Genomic DNA, 16,969 nt, shown 5'->3' with positions numbered 1-16,969 from the left:
GCGAAATGATCCATAAATTCTAATGACCTGGTTCCAATTTTTTTCGCCATTTCCGTTGGTCCTGTAGTCACTCCACGGGAAATAGATCTGTACAAGACTAGTCCATGGTGTGTATAGACCAGTTCCAGTTATGGTCAAAACGTATGCAAGGAACGCGAACTTTAACATCCCAACGCCATATCAATTTGATAGTGAATCCCATCTTCAACATTAATTCAAATGGCCTTGCAAATTGCTTGCTTTCAACAAATTTTCCAATAGGTTTGAAGCATTAAAATGAAATTTAGTTTGAAAAGTTGTTGCTAAAGCTGAGTACTATGATCAGTTTTCAAGCTGAAAACCAGCTTGTTTTCACGGTTACTTTTTTTAATTAATTAATATAGAAATATAAAATTATTTGCAATCAATTCCTTGGATCTTTTCCTTCCATTATTTGGTAAGACTTGATCAAAATATAATCGTCTTCATACATACTTTTGTACTATTAGTTTAGTGTTTTGGTGAAAAACCCGAACATAGTACTCACCTTAATATGTTGAGAAATTGTTGCTAACGTGTTGAATTCTAATGTTGAGGTTTCAAATGCAACAACTTTTCAGTTTGAGGGTAAATATAATTTTCAACATAAATTCAACTTGACTTGAAATAGCTCATCTTCAATACATCTTCAAATTGTTTGCGAATTACTTACAATTTGCCAAAATGTTGACGAAATCTTTGAAAATGTGTTGAAGATAATATGAGAACACTTTGACAAAACACTACCCTAAAATGCAACGAAAAAACCATGTGGTTTTCAATACTTATTTGTGCAACGAAGTTCGTGGTCAATTGCAAGAAATAAAAAAAATGGAAAATTTTAGACAAATAACCAAATAGTTTATAAAAATAGGTAAGTGAAAATAAAAAATGAAATAAAACTTTAAGGAAGTCACTAAATGTATATCTCTTTGAAGAAAACTAAAATTATGGATTCTACGTTCTTGAAAACTTTAAAAAGCTGACCAATGAAAAAATGGTGAACAATTAACTGGAACTGCTTCAAATAGTTTATAATAATTGGTACGTCAATATGAAAAATTAAATCAACACTTTAAAGAAGTCACTAAATTTAAATCTCTGCAGAAAACTAAAATCTTTGGATGCGACATTCTTGCAAACAATAAGAAGCTGACCAATGAAAAATGAGTGGCTTATCGTCAAGAAAAAGTTTCCAGAAACATTACAAGTGCAACCAATTAAAATTGTTAAAAACAACAAATTGTTGAAATCAACAACTTCTGGATGAAAATGTGCATCACATCGTCAGTTTAATTCATATGCTAAAAGGTGATTTGTTAAGAGCTTGATAACTTTTAAAAAAAAAAAAACGCATAAAATTTGCAAAATCTCATCGGTTCTTTATTTGAAACGTTAGATTGGTCCATGACATTTACTTTTTGAAGATAATTTCATTTAAATGTTGACCGCGGCTGCGTCTTAGGTGGTCCATTCGGAAAGTCCAATTTTGGGCAACTTTTTCGAGCATTTCGGCCGGAATAGCCCGAATTTCTTCGGAAATGTTGTCTTCCAAAGCTGGAATAGTTGCTGGCTTATTTCTGTAGACTTTAGACTTGACGTAGCCCCACAAAAAATAGTCTAAAGGCGTCAAATCGCATGATCTTGGTGGCCAACTTACCGGTCCATTTCTTGAGATGAATTGTTCTCCGAAGTTTTCCCTCAAAATGGCCATAGAATCGCGAGCTGTGTGGCATGTAGCGCCATCTTGTTGAAACCACATGTCAACCAAGTTCAGTTCTTCCATTTTTGGCAACAAAAAGTTTGTTAGCATCGAACGATAGCGATCGCCATTCACCGTAACGTTGCGTCCAACAGCATCTTTGAAAAAATACGGTCCAATGATTCCACCAGCGTACAAACCACACCAAACAGTGCATTTTTCGGGATGCATGGGCAGTTCTTGAACGGCTTCTGGTTGCTCTTCACTCCAAATGCGGCAATTTTGCTTATTTACGTAGCCATTCAACCAGAAATGAGCCTCATCGCTGAACAAAATTTGTCGATAAAAAAGCGGATTTTCTGCCAACTTTTCTAGGGCCCATTCACTGAAAATTCGACGTTGTGGCAGATCGTTCGGCTATTCATGATGAAATGTCAAAGCATACTGAGCATCTTTCTCTTTGACACCATGTCTGAAATCCCACGTGATCTGTCAAATACTAATGCATGAAAATCCTAACCTCAAAAGAATCACCCTTTATTATCAGTTTAAAATGGATATTTTGTGAATTCCTTCTGCTGGAAATCAATTCTAACATGCGGTCCAGTACGTTCCTAATTTCAAATTGCCCGCATGTTAATAAATTTTAAAGCTGTTCTATGACACCAAAAGGAAGGAAATCGAATTATCAATGCAAAAGTGTTTACTTATAATGTTTAAGATATTTAAAGTTTTATTGTTTTTTTTTCTTATTTGTTGATATGTTTAATAAGACTATTATTTATCAATTGGTATTGTAGTGTATTATGTAGTGTAGTGTATTATTATATATTTTATTTTGATGAAAATGAATAAATTATACAAAATTCATAGAATTTTGGCTTTGACTTTCAATTTGAAGTGGGGATATCATTCATACAAATTTAGGTTGAAAAGTATTTGCAACGATTTTAATTTTGAATTTGACTCGCATCGAAAATTGTTTGACAAATTATTGAGTAGCGATGCATTTCAATTTGAGGATAACACTTGAGATATTATTGCTAATGTGTTTAATTTCACTGTTGAGGGTAATATCTGTTTTTTGTTGAGAATGCGATTTTCTCAACTTGAATATTACCCTAAACCTTTGAAAAATTGTTGAAATTTAGCATTTTTCAAACGTTTGTGTTTATTGGGGTCTGTTTTTTGTTGAGAATGCGATTTTCTCAACAATTTCTCAAATTGAATTCTAATCTAATTCTTTGAAAAAATGTTTGAAAGCGTATTGAATATAAGCATTTCTCCAATGCTTCTGTTTATTGGTATGCTATTCTATTTTTAACACATTATTCCTTTGACTACTACTAGTTACATCTTTAACTAGTTTTTTACTGATTTATTTTTCACTTTAGCGATTTTAGCGGCTAAACTCAAGTTGATTTCATGTGACCTTATGTAAATTTCGTACGGTGTTGCTTTGGGGGTTTAACACACAAGTTATGCGCTTTACAGACTATTAGTTATTCCGGACGGAATGTCGGTGTTTGTAAAGAATCTTACAATGTGTCGGATCGATACGACTTGTCGGCGATGACTAAATAATCGGTAAATGTGTTATCGATCCCATAAACATGCAGCAGTATCGATTATGCCTTCGGACTTAACTTATATTGTGCACAATATATGGGATATGTTCGACACGAGCACTGTCGTCCGGAATAACTGATCCCAATAAACACAAACGTTTGAAAAATGCTAAATTTCAACCATTTTTCAAAGGATTAGGGTAATATTCAAGTTGAGAAATTGTTGAGAAAATCGCGTTCACAACAAAAAACAGTGAAATTCAACACATTAGCCATAATATCTCAAGTGTTATCCTCAAATTGAAATGCATCGCTACTCAATAATTTGTCAAACAATTTTCGATGCGAGTCAAATTCAAAATTAACATCGTTGCAAATACTTTTCAACCTGAATTTGTATGAATGATATCCCCACTTCAAATTGAAAGTCAAAGCCAAAATTCGATGCATTTTGTATAATTTATTCATTTTCATCAAAATAAAATATATAATAATACACTACACTACATCCCTGCCAACATTTTTTGAATTTGGGGACTCTTTTGAGAATCCCCACTACGTCGAAAACAATCATATACGACATCAAAAACTCGTCGGAAAAGCGCCGTCACTATTGAGAAGTTGTACCACGCCAAGTTACTACAAAAATGTTTCGCATGAGTGCAATTATTAGGTGCCTTTATAGATCAATTTAGAACGACGCCAATAAGGGACCCTCCAAACAATCAGAAAAAGTGCATTTTAAGATAGTTGTAAAAGAATCATTGTGGTCGAGTAAAACACGTTTGTTTAGATATTTATTAATTTGATTAAACATTTACAAATTCTTAAAAATATAACATTTATACCACTATCACATTACATTTAACATAATTTTTGGCATTAATGATGTTGAGTTACAAGTAGCGAGTTACATGTTGCTGCGTCTATCAACCAGTGTTTTTATTCCATGGAGGCAGCGTGTCTGTAAAATATCTGAAAAACAATCACTTTATTCCATTTGGAAAATCACCAAATTGTTCACCAATATACCTTTCACAATTTTAAGCGTATAATCTATGTTTTCAGAACTTTATTTTCGTTTTTATTTAATTAAAATATAACCCTGCCAACATTTTTTGAATTTGGGGACTCTTTTGAGAATCCCCACTACGTCGAAAACAATCATATACGACATCAAAAACACGTCGGAAAAGCGCCGTCACTATTGAGAAGTTGTACCACGCCAAGTTACTACAAAAATGTTTCGCATGAGTGCAATTATTAGGTGCCTTTATAGATCAATTTAGAACGACGCCAATAAGGGACCCTCCAAACAATCAGAAAAAGTGCATTTTAAGATAGTTGTAAAAGAATCATTGTGGTCGAGTAAAACACGTTTGTTTAGATATTTATTAATTTGATTAAACATTTACAAATTCTTAAAAATATAACATTTATACCACTATCACATTACATTTAACATAATTTTTGGCATTAATGATGATGTTGAGTTACAAGTAGCGAGTTACATGTTGCTGCGTCTATCAACCAGTGTTTTTATTCCATGGAGGCAGCGTGTCTGTAAAATATCTGAAAAACAATCACTTTATTCCATTTGGAAAATCACCAAATTGTTCACCAATATACCTTTCACAATTTTAAGCGTATAATCTATGTTTTCAGAACTTTATTTTCGTTTTTATTTAATTAAAATATAACAAGCTGGTTGCGCTTGGCGTTTCACAAAAAAAATGGCTTTTTTTACAGTAGGGATGGCAAATTACTTGCATGTACTTTTTGATGTACCTTTTCATGATGGTTGAAGTGACATTTACGAGTCTGTGGTAACGATGAGGTTGAAATGGAACTTTGAAATGCTGGCAGGGAACAAGCTGGTTGCGCTTGGCGTTTCACAAAAAATGGCTTTTTTAACAGTATTGATAATTCGATTTCCTTCCTTTTGGTTCCTTCCTTTTATTAACATGCGGGCAATTTGAAATTAGGAACGTACTGGACCGCTTGTTAGAATTGATTTCCAGCAGAAGGAATTCACAAAATATCCATTTTAAACTGATAATAGCATATGAATTAAACTGACGATGTGATGCACATTTTCATCCAGAAGTTGTTGATTTCAACAATTTGTTGTTTTTAACAATTTTAATTGGTTGCACTTGTAACGTTTCTGGAAATTTTTTCTTGTCGATAAGCCACTCATTTTTCATTGGTCAGCTTCTTATTGTTTGTAGTAAAATGTAGCATCCAAAGATTTTAGTTTTCTGGAAAGAGATTTAAATTTAGTGACTTCTTTAAAGCGTTGATTTAATTTTTCATATTGACGTACCAATTATTATAAACTATTTGAAGCAGTTCCAGTTAATTGTCCACCATTCTTTCATTGGTCAGCTTTTTAATGTTTTCAAGAACGTACAATCCATAATTTTAGTTTTCTGCAAAGAGATATACATTTAGTGACTTCCTTAAAGTTTTATTTCATTTTTTTATTTTAACTTACCTATTTTTATAAACTATTTGGTTATTTGCTTAAATTTTCCATTTTTTTATTTCTTGCAATTGACCACGAACTTCGTTGCACAAATAAGTATTGAAAACCACATGGTTTTTTCGTTGCATTTTAGGGTAGTGTTTTGTCAAAGTTTTCTCATATTATCTTCAACACCTTTTCAAAGATTTCGTCAACAGTTTGGTAAATTGGAAGTAATTCGCAAACAATTTGAAGATGTATTGAAGATGAGCTATTTCAAGTCAAGTTGAATTTATGTTGAAAATTATATTTACCCTCAAACTGAAAAGTTGTTGCATTTGAAAAACGCTCATCCTGTGTTTATTGGGATAGTCTTGTAAAGCACATTACGGATGTTATTACGAAATGTGATACGTTCGATTTACTAATTCGCCGTCACTCGTTGTGGCAGCTGATCAGCTGATCACTTGTTTACATTTTTCGTATTTATTTCGTATTTATTCACCCACCTTTAATATAATTGCAATAAGCTAATGGTTTTAAAATATTAAAAAAAAAGAGTTTTGAAATGAATACATTAAGAGATAGCATTGCCAGCATACCAGGGGCCGTTCAAAATTTGGCTAACTATGTTGGTGGAAGAAGTTCTCAAGGTCAAAGTGATTCTTTGTCTACTGCCGATGAAGATTTGGGGTCCTCTACTACTACTACGGAATCATTACATAGTTTCAATGAAACTGATTCACCAACTGAAGCAATATTAATAAGCGAAAAATCTCTACCTATACCAGCATCGTTGGTTAAGGAACAATGGAGATTGATATTTAATTCTGATGCGAGTATACAGGATCTACAGGAAGCCATAAACCATTGCAAAGATTTGGTTTTAATTTCAGACGAAAACAGTGAAGAGCGTAGATGGCTAGTGCGCCATTTAGTTGATTTAAGATACTCCTTGGAGGAAATGCAGGAGGCCGAAAGAGATAGATTAGAGGTCGCTCCATCAGGGAAAACAGTTGTAGGCCATCACTTTATTGCGGGCCAAACGGGCGTGGGCAAAGTTTTACATTTACCCAAGCACCGTCAATATTGCGACCATTGTACTCGAATAATATGGAGCGTTGTTCAGGCTTCTTATATATGCACGGATTGTCATTATATGGTTCATCAAAAGTGTGTGGATAAAGTTGCAAGAGTATGTGCCCATGTTATAGCTTCCGAGAGACAATATCCTATTTTAGAAATATGCCCAGAAATTGGATTGGCTGCGCAGCGTTATAAATGCATGGAATGTGGAGCATTACTTAATTTTAGTAAGTCTATTACACGTTATTTGGCATCGTTTTTAAATAGATATGTGAAAACAATATAACTTCCGTTATCAAAACAAAAAAGTAAAATCGTTTAAGTTTTCAAAATTATGCACTTGTGCAAACACATAGCTTCCATAATTCAGATTTGATTTCAATAGTATATGTGAATGAAGAGAGTTTATTCATTGGATATGATCATAATGAATTCAAAGCTACCGCAAATCTCCAGGTACGTTTGGTTCAAACTATATAATTAATTTTTGCAACTATGTTGTTAAAAAAAAAAACTATATACACTATTTTAGAGCGATTTTGAAAAATTCTAGGAATTTAAAAAACAACAAATAATTTAGAGAAGCTATTCCCGAAATCTCTAAGAACTCAGACTTCGGAGGAGATCTTCCGTAGAAAATTGCTATTTTATATTGATAAAGTTACGTATCTTCCAAGTCGAAAAAACTATACAAAATCTAAAAAATTAAAAAAAATAATAATTTAGAAAAGCTATCTAAATCTCGACGAATTGAGACCTCGAAGGACATCTCTCTTTGAGAAAAGATGACTATCCTAGATTGAAGTTGAAACTTGATCAGATTCTTGGACTATAAAATTCTATTCCCATAGTTGTTCATTAGACTATCTTAGTAGATTGTTTATATTTTTTTCTATAAAGAAATACATAACAAAATGTCGTTATCGACAAACAAAGGACATTCTCCCACAGAAATTTGCTGATAGACAAACAGAAAATTCGAAAAGAACAAAATTTCTGCTGAAAAAGCAGGATCATAGTATAAAATTCTGTTTTCAGAAGACTTTTCTATGGCTTTAAGAGGTAGACTCAGTAATGATATACAGTTGATTAAAATGATTTAAATTGATTTAAAAATGTTGTTTGTGACTACAAATAAATCACTTATGCAAAACTTTAGCCATAATTGGTCATATTAATAATAATATCAATGGAATTAATATGTATATATCTGAATTTAGTATTTTTCTAGTGATGTATAGAATTAAGATTTACTAAAATGGCAGTACACTATTATTGCCCTCGTTTGGCTTATTGCATTGTCTCAATAAATTGAAATTGAAATCGAAACGTACCAAATACGCAAAACCAAAATTTAAACGTTAATTGGATCGTAAATGTATCCTCAAATTTTTTCCTGTTTTCTTTGTCTCGGAATCAATACCAAAGTCAACAAATTAATGTGAAGTCTGTTTCTTTTTCTTAGTGTATTTTGCATACCAATTCACTGTTCATGAAAAAACAAGTTTTGAAAATTTATATTTCTAAAGATTCACTGTCTTTTTGTTTTTGCTTCGAGTATATTGTTTTTGTTAATATCTTCGTTGAAACCGGTGCGTGAGGATCTATATAATAATCATTTTGTTTCATTTTTTTATGTTTCATTTTATTATTTAAGCTTTGAATCTCAACATACAATGTTTTGGAATATCCAAATCTGGTATTTAGATTTCTTATAACGCACATTATTAAATAAGTTTGTTTCTCATCTTAATTAACGATATCTCCCACAGAAAACTCTTGGATAGAACCGCGTCTGTGTGATTACACAGGTCTGTATTTTTGTCCATCGTGCCATTGGAATGATCAAAGTATAATACCTGGACGTGTCGTTCACAATTGGGATTTTGCTCCACGTAAAGTTTCACGTTCGGCGTTGCAAGAAATTCAATTATTTTTGGATAAACCATTAATACGTCTGGAAGAGACCAATCCGAAATTATTTGTATTTCTTGAAAAATTGGCTTCCTTGAAGAAATTGCGTCAGAATTTAGTGTATATGCGTAAATACTTGTCGGAGTGCCGGCAGGCGGTTGAGGAAAAAATTCTGGAAACTCAAATCGGTAAATACAAATAATTTTTAAGTTGTCATACCAGAAAAAAGATGTTTGTATTAGTAAGAGTATTGTTGTTATGTTGTAACAGTTTTTAATGTAATTTCATAAATTTCTATGCTTTGGTACTTCAACTAGTGTACCAGATCTAAGAACTCTTGCGCTAGGGTACGGTGCGTCCAGAATGATCTGGTGGTGAGTCGGGTAGGTTTAGCTGGGCAAGCGAAAAGGTGACGAGTGTCATGTGGCTCTTGGTTACAGATGGGACACACGCTATCAATCACTAGTAGGTAGGAATTGAGTCGGCTCCACTTGGCTGATCTTAGTTGGGCCAAAACTACCCTGGTCTGCCACGGGCGGTCTCTTTCTTCCGGTGCTATAGGCGGAGGCAATCCCACGACCACGGACTTCGCGCAATAGATAATGAAACTACAATTTAAAATAAAGTTATAATTACACAGGGGAACAATTGTTCTGTTGATTAAGAAATCTGCACTTGGTTTGTTTTCTGTCAGCTCGAATTTTCGAGATATACCAATATGTTCAAAATTAAGGCACTCCGCTACACATATTGTAATAACGGTTCACTATACTAAATTAAAAAAATCCGAAACTCCCAAACAATATTCTCTTAGAATCATAAAAACCTAACTTATTACATACAAACACATTAGAAAATGTTATTTTTGTATGGAAATCGCGATTTATATCAATTCAGTAAATCGTGAACAAAATCAAAAGTTGTGCACCGATTGTAATGAAATAAAGCTCATTTTATTTGAAATATATGTAACTAACAGTTTCTAGAAAAAACTGTAATTTTTGTCCCATTTTTATTTTTTAGATGTTTTTAAAGGAAAATTTTTTTTGGTTAAAAATTTAATTTTTTTTTCAAAACTTGATCGATATCTCTAAAACTACTTGGAAAATTGAAAAACAATGTAAGCACGGCTTAAAGAAAATATTGTTTGGGAGTTTCGGATTTTTTTTTTAAATTTAAAATGGTGAACCGTTTTGAAGTTATTCCAAAATATGTAGCGGAAGTGCCTTAATTTTGAACATAACGGTGTATCTCGAAAATTCGAGCTGATAGAAAAAAGCAAGTGCAGATTTGGATTCAGCGACCTCAAATTAAGAAAAATTTGCTATTAATTTAAAATCAACACTAAAAAAGTTCAATTTTGTTCCCTTGTGTTATCAGTGACTCGTTATTATTTTTTTAGAGATGTTGAAGTGTAATCCAATACTATCGTTTGGTACGATATAGGGTCTCGTTTGTAATGATATAGGTTGATTGAAGTTGAGACGGTAATCAATTAAAAATTAATTAATGCAATTAAATTACAATTTGCTATACAATATTTATTTTTTATACAGTAGTGGCCACATAATTAGGGACATTTTCAAAAACTGTACTAATATATATTTCTATGCGTTTTTTCTTCACGTATGGCAGTTTTTAAGATCAATGTGTAAAGTAACGGGATTTTCTAACTGTTATTTGTTATTCTCAGTAATCACTCATCTCTCATTGTTATGCAAACTGATAAAAAAAGTCATTTACTGAAACTGTCGTAATTTGTGTGTGTGTTAAGTTGGTCATATAATTAAGGACAGGGAATATTTAACTTTGTTTTCACAGAGAATAACTGCATAAAAAATTGTAAGTAAAAAATATAATAAAATCGTGGTACAGTAAGTATAAAATTGTACAATATTATTTCAGAAATGGGTCGCAATAAGAGCTGCACTCCAGAATTACGCAAACTTATAATTTGTAAATACGTTCGCGAAAAGAAATCAATTCGTGACGTAGCGGATGAGTTGGAATGTTCCAAAACGATGGTACACAATGCTATTGTGCATTATAGAAATAATGGGACTGTTGAAAAATTGAAAGAGCATCCAGACCAAGAAAAACAACAAGTGCTGACGATCGCATAATCTGCCGAGTGAGCAAAGCTAACCCATTTCTAACCTCAAGGCAGATTCATAAGGAAGTAACACCTCAAATTAGTAATGAAATATCCACTCGCACTGTAAGACGACGTCTACTTGAGGGAAATCTCCGTGGCTGTATCGCAAAACGAAAACCCCACGTTTCTGCCAAAAATTTGAAAAAGCGTATAAATTTCGCAAAAGAGCATTTAGAGAAACCCTTAGAGTTTTGGAAAAACATTCTTTGGAGTGACGAATTTAGTTTAGTTTAATTTATTTGGTTCTGATGGTAAGAGATATGTCCGACGCCCACCCAACAAAGAACTCGACCCCCGCTATACACTAAAGACCATAAAACATGGTGGTGGGAATATAATGGTTTGGGCGGCGTTTTCATGGTTTGGAGTAGGTCCAATCCGTCGAATAACCGAGAAAATGGACCAGTATTTATATAAAGATATTTTGGCGAATACAATGAAGCCTTTTGCAGACGAACATATGCCAAGCACATTTATGTTTATGCAGGATAATGATCCAAAACATACAGCAAAAAGTGTAAAAGCCTGATTTTCCGATCAAAACATTAATGTTTTAGACTGGCCTGCTCCAAGTCCAGATTTAAATCCGATAGAAAATCTGTGGGCTGATGTAGAGAGGTCGTTGGAGCAGAAAACAAACAAAAATGGTTATGAATTATTTGAAAATGTTTAAAATATATGGCAGAATAACTCAATAGAAAGATGTCAACGTCTGGTTGAAAGTATTCCTCGGAGGTGCAGAGCTGTGATTGCGTCCAAAGGTTACCCGACAAAATATTAAATATAAACATACATTAGAATCAAAATGGAGTATTTTTATATACTTAATGTAGTTTTTTTATTAACTTTAACAAAAAACACGAAGTGTCCTTAATTAGCTGTCCAACCAAAAAACCATAAAATATTTGTATTTATGTATTTAAGTTAATGTGAGAAAAATATTTTTTATTTTTTTAACACTAATAAATGTTCAGAAGTATAGCATACATTTCTAAATCATAAAAAAATGTTTTTGTTGTCCAGGTCAGAAAACATCGGTGAAACTTTGCGCTAAAAATTGTGTCCCTAATTATATGACCACCACTGTATATTTACAATCATATAAACAGGAAATATAGGTGGTAACAACATAGGTTTTCGACCTCTTCAATTCAATCCAATTATAGTATAAAGCATATGAACTCTTATAGAATTACGAGAAAATTATTTCATCAAAAGGTGAAGTAATTAAAACTAAATAAAATTTAAATTTAACAAGTATATACGGCCGTAAGTTCGGCCAGGCCGAATCTTATGTACCCTCCACCATGGATTGCGTAGGAACTTCTACTAAAGGCTGCCATCCATAATCGAATTACTTGGGTTGCGATAACACTTGCCGATGGCAAGGTATCGTAAAACTTTTTAACACTGTCTTCTAAATTGTAAGTTAGCCCATACGGGGTATATATTAAACAAAAAAAAAAGGCCGATTAAATACGTATATAATCTAGTTTGACAAAATTTTCTATAGAAATAAAATTTTGACAAAATTTTCTATAGAAATGAAACCTTGACAAAATTTTCTATAGAAATAAAATTTTGACAAAATTTTCTATAGAAATAAAAATTTGACAAAATTTTCTATAGAAATAAAAACTTGACAAAATTTTCTATAGAAATAAAATGTTGACAAAATTTTCTATGGAAGTAAAATGTTGACAAAATTTTCTACAGCAATACAATTTTGACAAAAATTTCTATAGAAATAAAATGTTGACAAAATTTTGTATAGAAATGAAATTTTGACAAAATTTTGTATAGAAATAAAATGTTGACAAAATTTTCTACAGAAATAAATTTTTTACAAAATTTTCTATAGAAATAAAATTTTGACAAACATTTCTATAGAAATAAACTTTTGACAAAACTTTCTATAGAAATGAAATTTTAACAAAACTTTCTATAGTAATAAAATTTGACAAAATTTTCTATGGAAATAAAGTTTTGGTAGATTACAAAATTTTCTATAGAAATAAAATTTTGACAAAATTTTCTATGGAAATAAAATTTTGACAAACATTTGTATAGAAATAAACTTTTGACAAAACTTTCTATAGAAATGAAATTTTGACAAAACTTTCTATAGTAATAAAATTTGACAAAATTTTCTATGGAAATAAAGTTTTGGTAGATTATTTTTGGCGATATGGACCAATTTTTGTGTAATAAGTCATCGGCTATATATAACTAAAGACCGATATGGACCAATTTTTACATGGCTGTTAGAGGCCGTATATTGACAAAATGTACCAAATTTCAACCGTATCGGATGACTTTTGCTCCTCCAAGAGGTTCCGGACGTCAAATCTGGGGACGGTTTATATGGGAACTATATATAATTATGGACCGATATGGACCAATTTTTGCATGGTTGTTAGAGACCATATACTAACACCATGTACCAAATTTCAACTGGATCGGATGAATTTTGCTCTTCCAAGAGGCTCCGGAGGTCAAATCTGGGGATCGGTTTATATGGGGGCTATATATAATTATGGACCGATATGGACCAATTTTTGCATGGTTATTAGAGGCCGTAAACTAACATCAGGTACCAAATTTCAACCGGATCGGATGAATTTTGCCCCTCCAAGAGGCTCCGGAGGTCAAATCTGGGGATCGGTTTATATGGGGGCTATATATAATTATGGACCGATATGGACCAATTTTTGCATGGTTGTTAGCGACCATATACTAACATCAGGTACCAAATTTCAATCGGATCGGATGAATTTTGCCCCTCCAAGAGGCTCCGGAGGTCAAATCTGGGGATCGGTTTATATGGGGGCTATATATAATTATGGACCGATATGGACCAATTTTTCCATGGTTGTTAGAGACCGTATACCAAGACCACGTACCAAATTTCAACCGGATCGGATGAATTTTGCTGCTCCGGGAGGCTTCCCAAGCCAAATTTGGGGATCGGTTTATATGGGGGCTATACGTAAACGTGGTCCGATATGGCCCATTTTCAATATCATCCGACCTACATCAATAACAACTACTTGTGCCAAGTTTCAAGTCGATAGCTTGTTTCGTTCGGAAGTTAGCGTGATTTCCACAGACGGACGGACAGCCGGACGGACGGACAGACGGACGGACGGACGGACATGCTTAGATCGACTCAGAATTTCACCACGACCCAGAATATATATACTTTATGGGGTCTTAGAGCAATATTTCGATGTGTTACAAACGGAATGACAAAGTTAATATACCCCCATCCTATGGTGGAGGGTATAAAAATTGAGTTCTGTAATCAGAATTAACACAATTTTTAATTGAATCGATAAAAATTAATTGAAAGGGCTTAATCAAGTGTATTTTGTATTTATAAATAATTCTGTGATCATTTTCGTGATTTCAATTAAAAAATGAATTGAAACAATTAATTTCATGATTGAATTAGAAAAAATATTTTTATGTATGTAGTAATAAATAAAAATTATGATTTGGTGCCAAATATGATCACATCTCTGTATTAGCTGTTTCATGTTCTCGAAAGTGACGAACTCGTCTTTGTATCAATCATTCTATGCCCATTAAATTGAAGGTGACAGATTACCACTCCATACTACTTTTCGACTGGAATCTTGAAAATCAGTTTTCCGATTGGGAAACTCAATTGAGTACGTCGAGAGTGATTCTGGTGGTGAGTTGTGTGACCTGATGAAAATTACAGATAAAATTTGGCATGAAACAGTCGGGACAAGCGCGAATCAAGTGAATCGTGAACAAAATTCCTAATTTCCTAAATTTTCTTACGATTAGGAACCGTATAACATAGGGATATAGGATATATGGATGGATGACAAATAATATGGAAATTAGTGGGGTTTCCATTGATCTGTAGACAGAGTACACTGGGTAAATCAAGAAGAACGAATCTGCGCCCATGGAATTTTTACGTAGCATAAGGATATATAAATTTTTTCAGTCACATCGAAAAAATATTTTGAAATATGTAGTAGTCAATTGAACCATGATACAATGATTATAAGGTAGCCTTATTCCGTCAGGTGACTTTGAACGGCTCATCATAATGTCAAAAATATTGTTGACATTTTTAAATTATGTTGTAATTAACGTCTTAAATTTAAATTGTATTTGAAATTCGGAGAAACAAAATTCAACGGAAAATGCGAAAGTGTTGTCTGGATACAGAAATTCCAAAATTATTGCACGCGTTTGAATATTTCCACTCACAATGTATTTCCATACCAAACAAAAAAACATTTCTCATGAGCAACACAAAATCAAAACAAACATTTTTGTATTTGTTTATTTACTTTTTACCGACATTTAGTTTGACGTTATGATGAGCTGCTTTTATGTTTTTGTTGTTATTTTTGTTCTACAGAGGCTACCTTACAATCATTGTATCATGAATTGAACGAAGTTTATAGCATATGGACTAAGGAAACATGACATGAAAACCATAACTTAAATTTTTTATTTTAATATTTTTTACGTATTAATGTTTTGCCTTATACATCATTCACATTATTTCAACCTTGTTAGGTACTCGACGCTATCTTGTACAATCTAATGAGTTGTACTCAATAAATGATTTGGAGCAAACAGAAAATGGATCACTAGCAGAATATCTTCATAAAGTTTTCAATTGCTTCGATAAACACATACGTAGCTGTTCTCTGTGTATGGCTAAAGCTTATATTTGTGAAATTTGCAGCAACGATGGAGTGATATTCCCGTTTGATGATGGTTGCATTATATGCGATAATTGCAATTCCATATATCATCGCGTTTGTATGACGCGTAAAAATATGATTTGTCCGAAATGTGTACGCATTGAAGAGCGGCGACAAAAACTCGACAATGATCCCGAACAGGCGGAGGATAAGACAGATAACTTTTGAAATACTACTAATAAAAAAACGTTGTTTGATCTTTAGCTATATTTTAAGCGTATCGTATGCAATATATCAAATTATTGGTAAAGAGGTTATTTTTTAATTTTAATTTTGACTTTTATAATTCTAACATTCTAAGATTATACTTACCCAATGTGTATATATGTAAATTTACGACAAATTTTCAAGGCTATATACTTTGTTTTGTAATAAACGTATATGTAATTCAAATTAATTTAATTGTTACACTAATATCTAATGCAACGTAACTGGACATTGGATCTTAAAACAAAATAAGGAAAGACTATAATTACTTCTTGTTTGACAACACCTGGATTTCAAATCAGAGATTTTGAAAACATGGACTATTCATATGTACCTCCGTTAACTTTAGCTGCCAGTTATCAAAAAGTAAATGAACGATATTTTCGTTGAGAGTTGAATTTTAACTGAAATTTTCTTAGCACCTAAAGTCGCTAAAGTTAAAACTAAATCAGTAAAAAAAGACATACAATTATACATATTTGTTGCAAATTTTATTATAACTTGATGGGGAATAGGCCAAAGCAAATTTTCACAAAGTTTGTACTCCTTAAAGTGCATTATAAACAGTAATCGTGAAAAAATTACGATTTTAGCGGATAAACTCGAACTTAATACCCACATTTACGTGTGAGTATTACTACTTATTTATTTGTTGTACGGTTTAAACTTTGTTTAACTAAACATAATCTAATTGGGCCTCGGCGTTGGGCCCTTTCGTATATTGCATACGATTTATTATTATTATTACTTATTTGGAAATTTGCAGGAGGGACAATTTAAACCACATAGACGTCGATTTGTTTTGTGACCAGAAGTTCATTTTATTTCTAACGAAACAGATGAGTGAAAATGAAATGCAGAGTTGCATTCTAAGTTATTGTCGAAGATATCCTGGGGGCTAATCACGGCATTCGATTCATACTCGTATCGAAAAAATTGTCGAAACGATTAAAAGTTTGGATCACGGCATTCGATCGAAATTTGATGCAATTTCTCTAGCATTGCCAACAGCAAAAAACGAAGCAGAACAAAATGAAATGACAAAATTAAGTTAGCGGCACAAAATAAAATGTAGAAAAACACATGTTTTTGAAG

At 32.5% G+C, this 16,969-nt stretch overlaps 1 protein-coding gene and 2 long non-coding RNA genes across 4 annotated transcripts; 1 reads left to right on the top strand and 2 right to left on the bottom strand.

Moving 5' to 3' along the window:
* Positions 1–4,052: 4,052 nt before the first annotated feature.
* LOC142235237 (uncharacterized) lies at positions 4,053–4,394 on the bottom strand. The gene is made up of 2 exons (XR_012721837.1): positions 4,321–4,394; positions 4,053–4,263 (listed from the first exon to the last, which is right to left on the bottom strand). It is a non-coding gene; the product is annotated as an uncharacterized LOC142235237 (long non-coding RNA).
* Positions 4,395–4,646: 252 nt separating this feature from the next.
* On the bottom strand, positions 4,647–5,147 carry LOC142235236 (uncharacterized). The gene is made up of 2 exons (XR_012721836.1): positions 4,918–5,147; positions 4,647–4,860 (listed from the first exon to the last, which is right to left on the bottom strand). It is a non-coding gene; the product is annotated as an uncharacterized LOC142235236 (long non-coding RNA).
* A 1,048-nt stretch (positions 5,148–6,195) lies between these two features.
* Positions 6,196–16,064, top strand: DEF8 (differentially expressed in FDCP 8 homolog). Of its 2 annotated transcripts, XM_075305117.1 has the most exons (4): positions 6,196–7,068; positions 8,499–8,540; positions 8,614–8,943; positions 15,477–16,064. In XM_075305117.1, exons 1-4 carry the CDS (start codon positions 6,324–6,326, stop codon positions 15,833–15,835), a joined length of 1,476 nt encoding a protein of 491 aa, XP_075161232.1. In that variant the 5' UTR covers positions 6,196–6,323; the 3' UTR covers positions 15,836–16,064. The 2 variants fall into 2 exon arrangements, with proteins under 2 accessions (XP_075161232.1, XP_075161234.1); XM_075305119.1 differs by lacking the exon at positions 8,499–8,540 and having other exon boundaries at positions 6,197–7,068.
* Positions 16,065–16,969: the final 905 nt, after the last annotated feature.

Source organism: Haematobia irritans, chromosome 4, assembly GCF_050003625.1.
Source record: "Haematobia irritans isolate KBUSLIRL chromosome 4, ASM5000362v1, whole genome shotgun sequence".
Lineage (NCBI taxonomy): Eukaryota > Metazoa > Arthropoda > Insecta > Diptera > Muscidae > Haematobia > Haematobia irritans.
Note: the sequence above shows the minus strand (reverse complement) of the source record. Positions and strands in the feature narration are given on the sequence as shown.